Source organism: Pipra filicauda, unplaced genomic scaffold, assembly GCF_003945595.2.
Source record: "Pipra filicauda isolate LSUMZ 115617 unplaced genomic scaffold, ASM394559v2 scaffold595_size249610_pilon, whole genome shotgun sequence".
Taxonomy (NCBI): Eukaryota; Metazoa; Chordata; class Aves; order Passeriformes; family Pipridae; genus Pipra; species Pipra filicauda.
In genome coordinates, this window is record NW_024104748.1 from 62,455 (window position 1) to 76,541 (window position 14,087).

A 14,087-nucleotide genomic window follows, 5' to 3' on the forward strand; every position below is an offset into this window, starting at 1 on the left:
CCAGACTGCCAAAAAGAATTTAACTTTTGTTTACCAGACTGAGTATTTGCATTTCAGCTGTTAAAAAAGGGCAGTGATGGTGCTGACTCAGACTTCAAATGGCAAATAAGGAAATTCAGGTATGTCAGATGCTGAGTAATTCTTATGTACAGCATATTAATAAGTGGCCTCTTTTACCCAGTGAGCCTGTCAATGCTACATAACAAAAGTGAGATAATCAAGGAGGTGCTGGTGCAAAAAGTAACTCAGATTGCTTAAGTTGCTGTGGAAGAACAGAGCTTATAAAGAAATTATGCCTCCACCTTGTGAAGATTAGGATGGGATCTCTGAGAGAGTACCTCAAATTTGATACACAACTGAATAATCTTTCCTCCTGTTCATCTGGATTCTGCAGGTGATATATCAGGATTATTACCTGGTTGTATCAGCAGAATAAACAAGGGTGCAGGACATGAAAGGCTGCTCAGCCATTATCACCCCCTGTGACAAGGAACACAGGGCAGTTCCTTGTTGGAGATAACTTTACACTTGACCAGTTCTTTGCCTTTCTTGTTGCAGGGAGCTGTTGGACTGATTAGTGATAAATGGGTGACAGGAATCCCTCTTACAAGGCTTGACTATCAACTCTGCTATGTAAACCTCTTCTTAGAAACAAACACAAGCACTTAAGGAGTGCAAAGTGTCATCACTCTGCTTCTCCCTCTGCACTGCACACACCCTGGAGGTGAATTCTCATTTTTCAGCCCAGGCTGCTCATTCAGGATGGACAACACGCAGCATTCAAGGTGTGCAGGGCTGAAACCACCCCTAATTCCATTATTCTACTTCACTGCACAGCCAGACTTCACTTGCTGTTCCAGTGTAGGTTGGGTTTTTAATACTTGGCCACGGACATTCAGTGTTTTACAACACAACACCCAGGCAGGAAGCAGACATGAAATGCTACTGCAACAGTGATTAATCACCTCTCCAAAATCATGACACACCTCCTCAGCTCTCTCAGCAGTGCAACAGTGAAGCCATGGCACATACTAAAAGCCATACAGATCTCCTAAAGCATTAATAACATGGTCTGCAATGAGACAGTTGGAAGTTGGTGTGTCAGTTTGAGAACCGCTCCCCAAAACTCACCAAAGCGGACTTGCCCACACCTCCTGAACCAAGGACCACCAGCTTGTACTCACGCATGGTGTGGCCTGTTCAGACAGCAACAATCTGCAAAGCAGGAAAAAAAACCAGTTAAAAACACAGGTGGATTCAGGGCACTGTCTCCTGAAAGCAGCAACACGCTCCCTTCAGCAAGCAGTCCTGAGAACGAGGATGTCTTTATGCACAGTTATGGTTTTTATTTTTCCACCTGGACACTCAGGTGGCACCTCTGACAGCCCCAGTTTACATGAGATGCCCAAAGCTCAGCCTGATGGTGCTCAGAGAGGAAGAGGATGGACACACATGGTACAAACAGGGCACAGCCACACGTGCCCACTCCAGCTGCCCCTGCGCGTCCTCTGCTGCCTCAGCATTTCACAGCACAAACCACCGAGTGCTGGACAAGGAAATTAGATCAGAAAGATGCAACCGAGAGGTTTCTTCTCCACTCCCAGCAGGGAAGGATTTAGGTCAGTGTTTTCTCTCTGGAAAAGGTCAGCCCCAACACAGGGTTGCCAAGGCAGAACCTCTCTGCTCGCCCAAGCACCGACTCTGCCTTTTTATGGAAATCTTGCGACTCCCTCGACTCCCTGTGCAGCACCAGAGAACTCCTCATTCTCCTCCAGAGTCCCTGACAAATAAGGCAAATGACAAAGCTGGTGATAAACATTTTACACTATGTTTACATTAGAAGGCAGGCTGGGCTGTCCCGAGCCACGGAGCTCAAGCAAACAATGACCTCAGCAGCGAATTCCCCCTTCCCAGCGAGACAGAGCCTCCTTCCCAAGTAAGGCTTCAGAGCCTCGAGTGCAAGGAGCCTGGGCAAGCTCCACTCCTCAAAGGCATTTCAAACTAACATTACCACAGGATTTATGGGTTCACTGGCTACAGCCTTCAAAAATAAAAGCATATTCCAAGGAGTTTGATAGAGAAATGTATCACCTTGTCGACTGCCGTTAGCGGGTCTGCGGAGAGCAGGGATTGTATTTTTAGCTTTGCAGTGTGGAGAACTCCCTGACAATCTGTGTTTCAGGTTTATATAATCATTAAATCGGGGCAGGTTCTATCATTTCAATTCCCAAGGGAAGCTGGAAAACAGAGGATGAAGAGGAAACCCACGTGCTGCTGCTCACCCAGCTCCAGTCCCTGCCGGAGCTGCATCAGGACCAGCTGCTGAACACTGAGACCTTCCCTAAACATCCTAATTTATCCCTCACCCCTCAACCACAGCCTGTTTTATGGTCTAAATGTGACACAAGTACAGGTTTAAACAAAAACAAAAAAAATCCCACGTGCAGTTGGAGAGAGATGCAAATTCTGTGTCCAGTTCAGCTCGACTTCAAGCTCATTTTTAAGTCAGAATAACAGAAATAAAGGACTTGCCCGTGCTGAGTCACGTAGCAAAGCTGCCCTTCACTCACCCAAGCCTCAGAGAGGGAATAAAGCTGAAGTTATCAGTGCAGCCCATCATTTTAAGCACCTTGAGGAGGTTTTTCCTCAACTCTTGAAGCCCATGTGAGCTGCAGTTGCTTAACTTCATGAAAATTGTGAAACCAAGTCAAACTGAAAGGGGTTTTCCAGAAGCTGACTAAAAGCAGAGCCAGTGAGGTCTAGGCACTCTAGGACATTTACAGTGGTTTTGGCTAAAATTCTGGAACTGTGAGCTCTTCTGCTTGAACATTTCCCTGAGAAGTAACACTTCCTTTCTTCCAAAAATCACAATTTCGGATGGGGAGGAGAGGGAAAGTCCAATTAACAATTATTTCCCCCTTGATCATCCCTAGAAATTAAAAGGCATTTTTTATAAAGCACAAATGCAACTTATTGATCCAGTTTATCTTCCTCCTCCTCCAGCTCCACAGTCACTTCCACCAAGGAAAACTTGGGAAGCGACCGAGCTAAGGGTTAAATTTAGCTGTGAACTCTTTCACTTCTTATTTATAGTAAAAAACACTTGTGGGAAAGTTTCAGCTGGGAGCAGTACAAGACTAACTTCTCATTTCTTGTCTACAGTATTTGCTGACTTTTTTTTTTTTTTTCAGGTGCAACAGGAAACCAAGATCCTGAACCACACGAGCCTCATTACTGCAAACCCCACACATCTTAATTATCTTGTAGCTCTTTCACGAGTATGTTAATGTTATCTGTTTATACAACATTGAATAGAGTGCTCAAGAAATTACTATGCTGCATCCCAGCCAACTTTTCATTTGGCAACTGTTGAAGCCCACCTAAATACAGTCACACACAGCAGCATTCATCTCCCTCCAGAGCTCCCTGGAGTGGAGTCACATGCCGTGAAGCAAGGGCTCCATTTCAAAATGGAATTAAATTATGGGTGCTAAGCGTTTCTTTGGAGTCAAAAAAAAAGAGGATGATCGCTAAGGAGCGTGGAAAAAATAACTGTAAATGTTGTGAAAGTGCTCTCATTAGTTCTGAACGCTGAGGTGCAGAAATAAAGCAAAAGCTGAGCGTTGTCTCCTTGCTCCTGCTCCCTTCTCCCAGGCACACAGAGCCCCACCAAGCTCCAGCAGGACAAGCACGGGGCACAGAGCTCGTGTCACACAACCCACCACTGCCCTGAGCAGCAGCAACTCCCTCCTGCCTTCCCTGCCAGACCCTCCAAACCACCCAGCACCTGCAGGGTAATAAATCAGTAGGGTTCTGTCATCTATAAGCATCAAAAACCTTTGCTTCTACACTGTGAAACAGCTGATACATCAGAATTAATCTCTTTTCTTTGTTCTTTAACAGGAGCATCTCTTCTCTGCTGCTAACTGTCACCAACCCTGCCAGGGAAGCAACAGAAATGGATGTTTATCTATTCACAGCATCAGCCCCAAGATGCCCAGCTCCTTCCTGAGGCAAAAGTGAAGGGCTCTATTCTGGTAACAGATGTTGAATAAAGAAAAGATGCAATATATTTGTTTTAATGTGCAAAACTGAAAGGCAGGGGGTCTCTGAGAAGGACCAGAGGATGGAAGCAAACACAAGTGGGGTTGTAACCTGAAATGGGGCTCTGAGCACCCACTCACCTGCATCTTTATTCAGCCAAAGCCTTGTGCACTCTCCTAAATGCACAAATCATCCTTCACCCTCCTGCAGCCCTGGGGCCAAATGGGGGTAGGAAGAAGCAAAACTTTGAGGGTATTTCCCAAGCAGCGGAAGGAGCTGGGGGAGGGTGGTGGGGGAGGAGGGCTGAGGCCCTTCAGGACACAAACCTGATGCAAAAATTAGCTGCTCCTCTTACAAAAGTTTCAGCAGCTCATCCAGAAGTTTACAATTCGGGTGGTGAGGAGAGAGAAGCATAAACAAAGATAAGTGAACACAGCACTGAAAAAGAGAGTGGGTGCAACAGCTTTACTTATCCATTATCAACTCCTATGTTCACAGAAATTGCATTTGAAATATTCTGAGAACACTAAAAAGCTCCTACCTTGGCATAAAAGATCTCTCATCAGTGTTAGCAGCTCTACTGAAGGTCCTCCAGGCTCCCCGCAAGGGACTGAAAAAAACCAGAAAATATCAAAATAATTAATCATCTTTCAAAGACAGCATTTGCAATTCATCACTGAAGGGTTTAAGTCAAACCACCATGTTCCTGTGGACTTTTCCCTCCCAATATACTCTCTGGAAGACTTCACTTAAAAAAGACAAACTGAGGTCAAACTAACCCTGCTTGAGACTCTATCAAGTGTGCAATGCATTTTACAGAAAGTACTATCAAAGGAAAAAGATGTTTAGAGCAGCCCAACAACCTGAGTGACGTTAAAGGGGAAAAACCATCACTCCTGATCAACACTGCCCTGGTAAAATTCAACACAACACCTGAAAAGTAGAATTATTTTAGGGATCCACTGAGTTTCTTTCCTGTAGGGCACACACAAAGCCTGTGTGTCTGCCCTGCAGCCGGGGAGCTGCAGCACACGCCAGTGCCAGGCACAGGAAGCAGAAGCAGCAGGTTCTGATGGTATCAGAGTCCCTCTGAACCAGCCCAACATCCTGTCCCACATCCCCCAGCCCTGCTGTGCCCTCGAGTCCTCCCCCAGCCACCTGGCAGCAGCAGGATGGAGGGGACAGGCTGGGCAGAGCAGGTGGCACACGGGGGACACGACTCAAAGAGCAGCTACGAGCTGTGGGAAGAGCTGAGGGCAGAGCAGAGGGCACAGAGGGGAACCCAGGCTGGGGGTGCCTCGACAGCCAGAGCATCTTGGCAGGATTTAAACTGCCAGAGGGCAGGGTGAGAGTAGAGATTGCAAAGAAATTCTTTACTATAAAGGGTGGGGAGGCCCTGGCACAGGTTGCCCAGAGAAGTTGTGGCTGCCCCATCCCTGGGAGTCTCCAAAGCCAGGTTGGACGGGGCTTGGAGCAACCTGGGATAGAGGAAGGTGTCCCTGCCCATGGCAGGGGGTGGAATGGGATGAGCTTTAAAAGGTCCCTTCCAACTCAAACCACTCTGGGATTCTGTGACAGTTCTCAAGAGCAGGACAACTCCCTGCACCACCATCCTCCTCCCCCAGGAACCCTCTGGCTCCTATCCAAGTGTTTGAGGAGGCTGTGACACCTGCAGCATCCCAATCCTTTGTTCAGGAACTGAACTGCAGCACCACTGGTACTTCAGTCATCACAGCACTGCCTGCTGCTACGACAGGCAAAGGGTCCTCTGTCTTTTATAGGTTCAGCACTTCATCCTTTCTTTTCAAGGCATAAAAGAATCAGTTGTTCCTCTAGAATCATAGGAAGTTCGAATGAAAACCTGCTAAGTTGCTTTTTTGAAAATATCTCCTTTTAAGAGCTCTGTACCCAGCAATCCAGAACCACCCCGGAGCCACAGAAATCAAAACTGTTTAGAAACTGATAATGGATGTCATAACCCCTGTCAAGCATTTTCCCAGATATAATAAGAAGTGAGTCTCCAGCAAAGCAGAGTTCATTCAGTCAGCTCTTGCTGTAGGTATTTGCTTGGGTCCAATTTGGACACACCTGAAAACAGGGATTTCTCCTAGAGCCAGGCTGGGGGAACTGGGGGTTCAGCCTGGAGGAGAGAAGGATCCAGAGAGACCTGAGAGCCCCTTGCAGTGCCTAAAGGGGCTCCAAGAGAGCTGGAGAGGGACTGGGGACAAGGGTCAGGAGGGGCAGGACAAGGGGGAATGGCTTCCCACTGCCAGAGGGCAGGGTTAGATGGGATATTGGGAAGAAATCCTTCCCTGGGAGGGTGGGGAGGCCCTGGTACAGGTTGCCCAGAGAAGCTGTGGCTGCCCCATCCCTGGGAGTGTCCAAGGCCAGGTTGGACAGGGCAGGGCGTAGAATGAGATGGGCTTTAAGGTCCCTTCCAATCCAAACCAGTCTGGGATTCCCTGATTTTTAGTGAAAGCGCTGCCAGTCCCAGCTACAGGACTGGGGACAGACAAGGGCACCGACTGCACTGGCCCTCAAAAAACACAAGGCACAGCCTGAGCTTAAAAAAGAGTGAGAGAAAAGGAACAGAAAGAAGTGAGGCACAGAAGGAAGCACAGCAACCAGAGCAGCAGTTCCCAGAGACTGTGAAAGAGCCGCTCCCGGCACAGCTTCCACTGCCACGGGCACTGCTCAGCTGAGCTGGGCTTGGCTCTGCCCCAGCAAGATGCACTGGGATACAGAAAGACAGGGAAAGGTGTCCCTGGGATAGAGGAGAGAGGGGCAGGGAGCAAGGATCACTCACCTGGCTTTGAGGAAGAGAGAAGAGAGTAACTCCTTGCTTGCTCATCACCCCCACCTCCCATTTTCTGATTTTCACCAGCGGGAACCAGAAGCTTGAACATTTCCAGGGGGAAATGTGCCACCAGGATTTCGCAGATTTGGGAGAGAAGCACAGATGCCTGTGTGAACTCCAGCACCCCAGGCTGGCTGTGCCACCCCTGTGGCCGTGCCCATCCCCTTTCCCAGCTGAGAGGCAGATTCTTGGGATGTTGCAGCCACATGTCCTGGTTATTTTTATCCTGGCAGCTAAATACTGGATCGTGGCTACTATAAACAAACCTGTTTAATTTTCAACTTGTAAATGTTCTCTGTGCCAGTTTTTTTCAGTCACTATAAACTAGGCCATGGAAAGGGCTGGATTTTCTTTTTTTAAAAGTGTCAACTAAACATTGCTCAATACTCCACCAAAATCCCTTCATTACTCAGAGCCGTGTTGGCAAAACAAACCCAAATCCAGCACTTCTGCAAAGGGAAGATTTACAGCCATCAAAATCACACTTCAACTGACAGATTCCCTCTACAATAAAGGAAAATCCAAACAAACAAAGAGAATGATCCAGCAGAGAAGGCTGGAAACACAAGACCAGGGCTCTCCCCTCGGCTTCAACCAGTTCCAGCACGGCCCAACAACAGCTCCACTCACCACCTGCTCCCTGATTTGTTCTACACCCTGTTCTTAGATATTGAATTACTCAATGAAGTCAAAAGCACATTAAATACTTCCCTAATATTCATCAAAGCTGTCAGCAATTACACAACTGTTACACGAGAGCGACAGGGAGCAGCGATGGTGGATCCCAAATGAAAGGGTGTTTGGCTGGAAATCCCACACTTAATTAGCAGACACCTCCCCTGAAAAGCAGCAAGGCAAGCACTGCCATAGATGACCCTGTTAATTAGCAGGGAGTTTAGTTAATTGATAAAAATCACTGCCATGGACTCACTTGCCCAAGGCAGTCAAACTCCCTGGCTTTAGGGTACACGGAAAACCTCCTCCGCCTTTCCTGAGGTCACCAACACCAGAAAAACGAGAGGGAAGAGGAAAATAAAAAGACCAAAAGACCAGACTAAGCAGAAAGCAGGACTTCAGTGTGACTTTAAAGCACAATTTGACAAACTTCCATTCCCAGACACTGTATTTTATTTTATTAGTTGTTATCACTGCGGTATCTGACAGCAAAGTAATTGTGTTTTATATATTAATGTTACATAAGAGGAAACATATTTTATACTCTGTGACAGGAATCTCAGCCTCAATTTTTTTAATTTCAACAGTAAAATCATTATCATTTCCACTGACTGCTTTCAGCATCAAATCAAATACCAATCAAGGCAACAAATGTGTAATTAACTGTATCCACAAGGCTGGGGTAGGATGAGTCATGACCCCACTGCAGAGCATTCCTGATGCTGGGACACATATCCCATCCCTCTTGCTTTAGAAGCTTTTAGTCTTCTGGAGTCAGTGCAGGACAAAACTTATTTCTTTTAAAAACAAAGAAAACATTTTGGTTCCAGGCAGGAATTCACACAGCCTAATCAAACCATCTTATATGTCAGCAGCTTCAGCACTAGAAAAGAGGTATTTGGGATCAGGGACTTTTCTTGAGGGAAGCACAAGAACATTGAAGAACTGAAGAAACTCTTTAACTAAGTTCCAATTCCCTACAATAAGTCTTGGGAATTGCATCGAGTCCTGAACCTAAAAAGCATTATGAACTGAATTCACCACGATGGTGGAAAGTATAACAATATTTTAATATTTCTAAAAGAGAACTTTCACCAATAATTCATAAACTTACAACAAGAGGGCAGCCACATTTGTGTCTCTGGGTTGTGGACTCCCCATCCCTGGAAGTGTCCAAGTGTCCAGGTTGGACAGGGCTTGGAGCAACCTGGGACAGGGGAAGGTGTCCCTGCCCATGGCAGGGGGTGGAGTGAGATGAGCTTTAAGATTCCTTCCAATCCAAATCATTCTGGGATTCTATTATCCTGTGATTTTAACGACATACTTTGTCCAACTAATCAGTAATTTAAGTAAATTGATTTTTTTTTTGTATTGTTTTTGAGGGAGCAAATAAACCCCAAAAGACACAGCAAGAAGTACCCAGGCAAAAAAATAAAGCTGGTGACAAGCCAAATAAACAAACAGGTATCTGAGAACACAAATGAACAACAACATTGGTCAGGGGTGTTACCTGAAGTGTTTAACCAGAAAAGGCAAGAGACTGGCCTTCAAACCTTGCACCCCTTCCCAAAAACTCAAGCCCCTGCCATGTGCTCCTCTGAGCCACATCCAAATCCCCCGTTTCTGCCTCATCCCCATGTTCTGTGCCGGGCTGGGAAGGTTCCTGATCCAGGGCCAAGGCCATAAAAGCCTGGGCGAAGAGTAAAGTCCTCCAGCGACTGAGTCCTTCCGACTCCACTGTTGTGCTGAGCTGGAGCTTTGAGCAAATTAACTGCAGCCCACACAAACAAGGCAGAGGAACAAACTTCTTGGAAAAACAGCAATAATTCTGTCATTTGAAACAGTCATTTCAGGCACAGACGCACCGAGATTGATCCTGCTCAGCCTGTAATCTTTTGTGCCATCAGCCTCACGCTGAACCTGCAATTTTGAACAACATAATGTTCACTTCCATGGAAGTGACTGCCTAATTATTCATTGGGAATTGCTTTGCTATAGAAGCTCTCCAGGCAAGGGAACAAGGGCTCTGGGCAGCCAAACCTTGCCGTGCTGAAACGGCTAATTTATGTTTTGTCCTATTGGTCTGCACTTGCAGAAAGTTGCTAGGGCCATGTGCCAGGCAGACAAAGAGAGGGGAAAGGAAGCCAGCAGCAAAACTCAAAGGCCAACACACACTGCATCCCCAAATTAGAACAGCCCTCCACGTCACTGGTGGAGTTGGCAGCCGCCCCTCCGGACCGACTGCGGCACTGCTGCAAATTTCATACTAATGAGCACTGAGCTGCAAACAGGACAGCCAGCCACAAAGTGGGAGGACTGAGGGGAAAACAGTCTCTCTCAGTAATTTATATATATATATATACATATATATATAAATAAAACAGCTTATAGGAAGCCTTGTGTGGTCGCAGGTCCTCCCAGGCGACACCACGGTCGCACTCGACCATTTCTCATCTTCTCATCCAGACCTACTTGAGTATTTCAGAACTCCACTCAGGAGTTCTCAACAGCTTCTTTTGGAAATAAAAAAAAAAAAAAAAAGAAAAAATACTTCCTTTCCCCCTTCCTCATCAGCTAAACATGTAAATGTTAAAAGGCATCACCATTAAACACAGCAGCCGTTTATGGGACTTCCTCCATCTGTTGTTTATCCCCACCCCCAACTTGCCACTGACTTTAAAGTCCTATAAAGTTGGGTTTTTTTTGCTTTCTCCATTTTCTTTAGAGAGAAAAATATTCTGACCTTTCACAATATGGTTTAAATTCCAGACAGACTCGAGGAGGTTCAGTCATAGCAAAAGCCCAACTCCATTATACTTGCTAAGAACAATTTGTTGTGCTGATAGTAGCTTGGCAACGTTCTTCACTATTCTTCCTGGTTTATATAATTAGAGTAAATAAGTGACATGAGGCAGGGTAGATTGTCACTGCCATTTCAGCTTGGCACTTGAATTATTTTATTTCTGCAGTAACAGTGCCCAGACACTGGTCATAAAGCCCAGTTTGCCTTTATTTGGTCTCCAGCATCGAATCTTTGATGGAGAGAACAAGACAAGCTTCCCCCTGAGTAAAGGGTTCTTTGAAATTTCTCAAGTTGTAGAGGTTTAAACTGCTCTTTTAACGTATTTCAAACTGAAAGAGAGCAGGTTTAGACTGACAGAAATTTGACAGAATACTCGGAGTTGGAAGGGACCCACAAGGATCAAGTTCAGCTCTGAAGTGAATGGCCCGTGCAGGGATTGAACTCACAATATTGGTGTTACGAACACCATGCTCTAAATAACTGAACAAACTGGATATTGGGAAGAAATTCCTTCCCTGTGAGGGTGGGGAGGCCCTGGCACAGGTTGCCCAGAGAAGCTGTGGCTGCCCCTGGATCCCTGGAAGTGTCCAAGGCCAGGCTGGACGGGGCTTGGAGCAACCTGGGCTAGTGGAAGGTGTCCCTGCCCATGGCAGGGGGTGGAACCAGATGATCTTTAAAATCCTTCCAACCCAAACCATTCTGTGATTCAATGATTTCTACCCACCAGTCATAAATTCCAAGACTAACATCAAACCTCTACACCCACACTGTCAGCACGGGCCACTTCCCAGCTTTCCAGGAGACTAATTCACAAATTCCCGAAAATATTAAGATTCTTTAAATCTTCCTGGCAAAGCTGCGACAATCAGTGTGTACACACTGGATTTGGCCACGGGGGCTGATCTAAAGGTCAGGTTTGCATTTGCAGCCCTGAGGTTGCCAATGCCTGGTGAGTTGTGTGTGTGTGAGAGCCACGAGCAACCAAAGCCCGAGCGTTCCCACGCAACCGCCGCTAATTAAACGCCTCTTTTAACAACCATTTTTTTTGAATGAAAAGCCCCACTGACCATATGGCCACTTATTAATACTGCATTTGTTTATCAGTTTAAATAAAACCCCTACAGCAACGAGTATCCATGTAATGAGGGCTTAAACACAGTTAACAACGGATGTGTGAGGTACAACTGCACCTCTTGAAAGGGTTTCACGGCAGATTTTAAGGCTTGATAGGAGCCTGAATAGCAGTAAAAGCACAGAATTAGCTTAAAATAGAGGCAAAAGTAACAGTTTCATTACCTTTCATAAAGCAATTAAGTTGTTTAATATGGTGCTTGATCCTCCAGTATTTAGCTCAGCCCCTTAATGCTGCTTCCTGGGGGGGCAGAAGGGGGTGGAAACTGAGTTTTCTTTTATAAGAAAAGTGAAACTTTCTTCTGTGGGAAGGTTTTAACTGAAGGAATATTCAAATATGTGATTAACACTCCAGTGCTGAAGTGAGAACTATGAGGCCAGGAGTGTTATAACCAAACCACTGGCAGATCTGGCCTCTGCACTGGGGGGGGGTCTCTGAAGTTTTTTTAATCCTCCTGAACCTGCTCAAAAGGGCAAAACTACTTGGCCAATTCATCCTGGAATTTCCTTTATGGAAAACAAAAGGTGGCACTAAAGGAAATAGCTCTGATGGTTTAATCAGTTTTATATGAGCCATTTCAGTATTTATAGGTCAAGCTTGATTACAACCAAAATAGATTATTATAGAGCTGGCTTTAAACAGCAACAAAAACAAAACCCAGGGGCAGTTGGGCTCCTGCTCCCAGAGCTGTGTTTGACTCCCACGGAAGGGAGGACACATCCTTCAAGATGAGCACCACTGGCATCAGCCAGTCCTTCCCCTCCACCTCACCAAGAGCATCCAAACAGGAACAAAAAAACAAGCCTGATTTTTGGAATGTGCCTTTGCAATGACAAGACACGGGGCAATAGGAAAACCAAAAATCTCTCCCATATTAGTATGTCCATTTGTTAAACACACGGCCTGGAGACAGCTGGTTCTGCACTCTGAGCAAGACCTGAGAACACACCACAATTAATCTGAGTGTTAATTGCCATCACCCACAATTTCTGTGCTTTCCCTGCTGGGGAGGACACTTCCCACCCAAGTAGAAACTCCCAGTCAACTGTTTTTTCTCCAGCAAACCTACAAATACAACATCAGCCAAACCCCTGAGCTCATCAGGGGAACCATCACCACCGCTTTAAAAAAGTTCCTAAATATATATTTTAACTCCTGCCCATAAAAATGCAGTGGATCTGAACCTGGCATGTAAAGGACAACAAAAGAAGCTCCAGCATCTCAGCTTTAGAGACATCACTTAATTCTTCTGACACCTGCTGAGCCACCCCATCACCCAGCTCGAGTTTGCCTTAGTGCTAAATGGATTTGGACTCGATATTGTGTTTATGACAAGGGTTTAGAGCAAACAGTTCATTTAACAGAGGCTACAAAGTACTGAAAATACAGAATAAAGAACACTTTCTCGGAATCACACCACTGAGGAAAGTGCCCTGGAGCATTAAAACATCTGTTTGGTCGTTTCAAATGAGATTCCTGAAAAAGCTTTGCTCTAGATTTGACTGTGTTCTAGTGATCAATATGTCAATGGAGTGTATTCACAAAACAAGGCAAAGCCATAACAGTACTGTAATCTCTATGACTTTATAAGTGATCTGATGAGTTAAAAGCCCTAAATGCATAAATATTTCATGACAAAGGCTGTCTGGAACCGCTTCAGGCTGTATCTTTAATCTTAATGTAATTTTCAACTACAATTACTGTTCTATCCCAAAGTAGAAAGCAACAATTGGCTAAATTTATCTTCAGCTGTATTTATTTGATAAATCCATCAAGATTTCTGCTCTTCAGGTTTGATACCCAATCACTGTTACACAGCACAGGACTAACATCAAATCCCAGGGTAAAGCAAGATGTGCTGGAATGAGACTCTTACCCAAAAAACAGAGAATTGCACCAGAAATAGCCTTACCCAGTGAACTGTGAGTTACTTCCAACTATCACGTGGTGAGTGGCACATAAAAAGATATTATTCTGCATGTCAGCTGTCTGTAATGAAAGTTTTCCTCTTCTCAGCAGCCCCTCCCTACAACTTCGAGTTTATTTGCATGAGAGAAAAGAATATTACATAAAAATACAACATAAAAGGCACTGCAACCCATACATCCAGCTGAACTGCTCCTCCCACATTCTCCAGGCTTTCCAGAGGTCTATTTCCTGATAAAAATGTGAGAAATGCCTGATTCCACACAGATTTTCCACTTGGACCAAGTGAAGCCCCAGCTGCAGCCAGAGATGCTCAGATCCTTCCCAGAGCAGCTCTCCCTGCCATGACTTCACACGCAATAACCCTGATTTAAACGTGACGAGTTCAAATGTTTTCAGGATTAGAACACTGCAGAACACGACATCATCATCAAATCCAACAAATATTCCGACTAAAAAAAAAAAAACCAAACAAACCCCAAAAAAACCCCAAACCCTCAAACATTCCAGCCAGCCTTGAATTTGCAGTTGTAGCCACTGACAAGTGAAATGCAAGTGTCTGTTTTTCCTGTAACGCTCCAGCAAGCAGCAGTTATGCAACACAACCCATTGACAAACACGGTGCTGGTTGCAGTGTTATTTCCAAAAAG

The 14,087-nt window shown here is 45.4% G+C and overlaps 1 protein-coding gene across 3 annotated transcripts in view; it reads right to left on the minus strand.

The window, feature by feature from the left end:
• The window catches only part of RAP1A (RAP1A, member of RAS oncogene family), a 39,478-nt gene that overhangs the window by 17,521 nt on the left and 7,870 nt on the right, over window positions 1-14,087 (minus strand). For all 3 annotated transcript variants that reach the window (XM_027725777.2, XM_027725776.2, XM_039387864.1), the window contains exons 2-3: window positions 4,586-4,654; window positions 1,132-1,215 (exon numbers count right to left, since the gene is read on the minus strand). In XM_027725777.2, coding sequence (XP_027581578.1) covers window positions 1,132-1,188 — 57 coding nt within the window. In that variant the 5' untranslated portion in view covers window positions 1,189-1,215; window positions 4,586-4,654. The remainder of the gene's footprint in view (window positions 1-1,131; window positions 1,216-4,585; window positions 4,655-14,087) is intronic.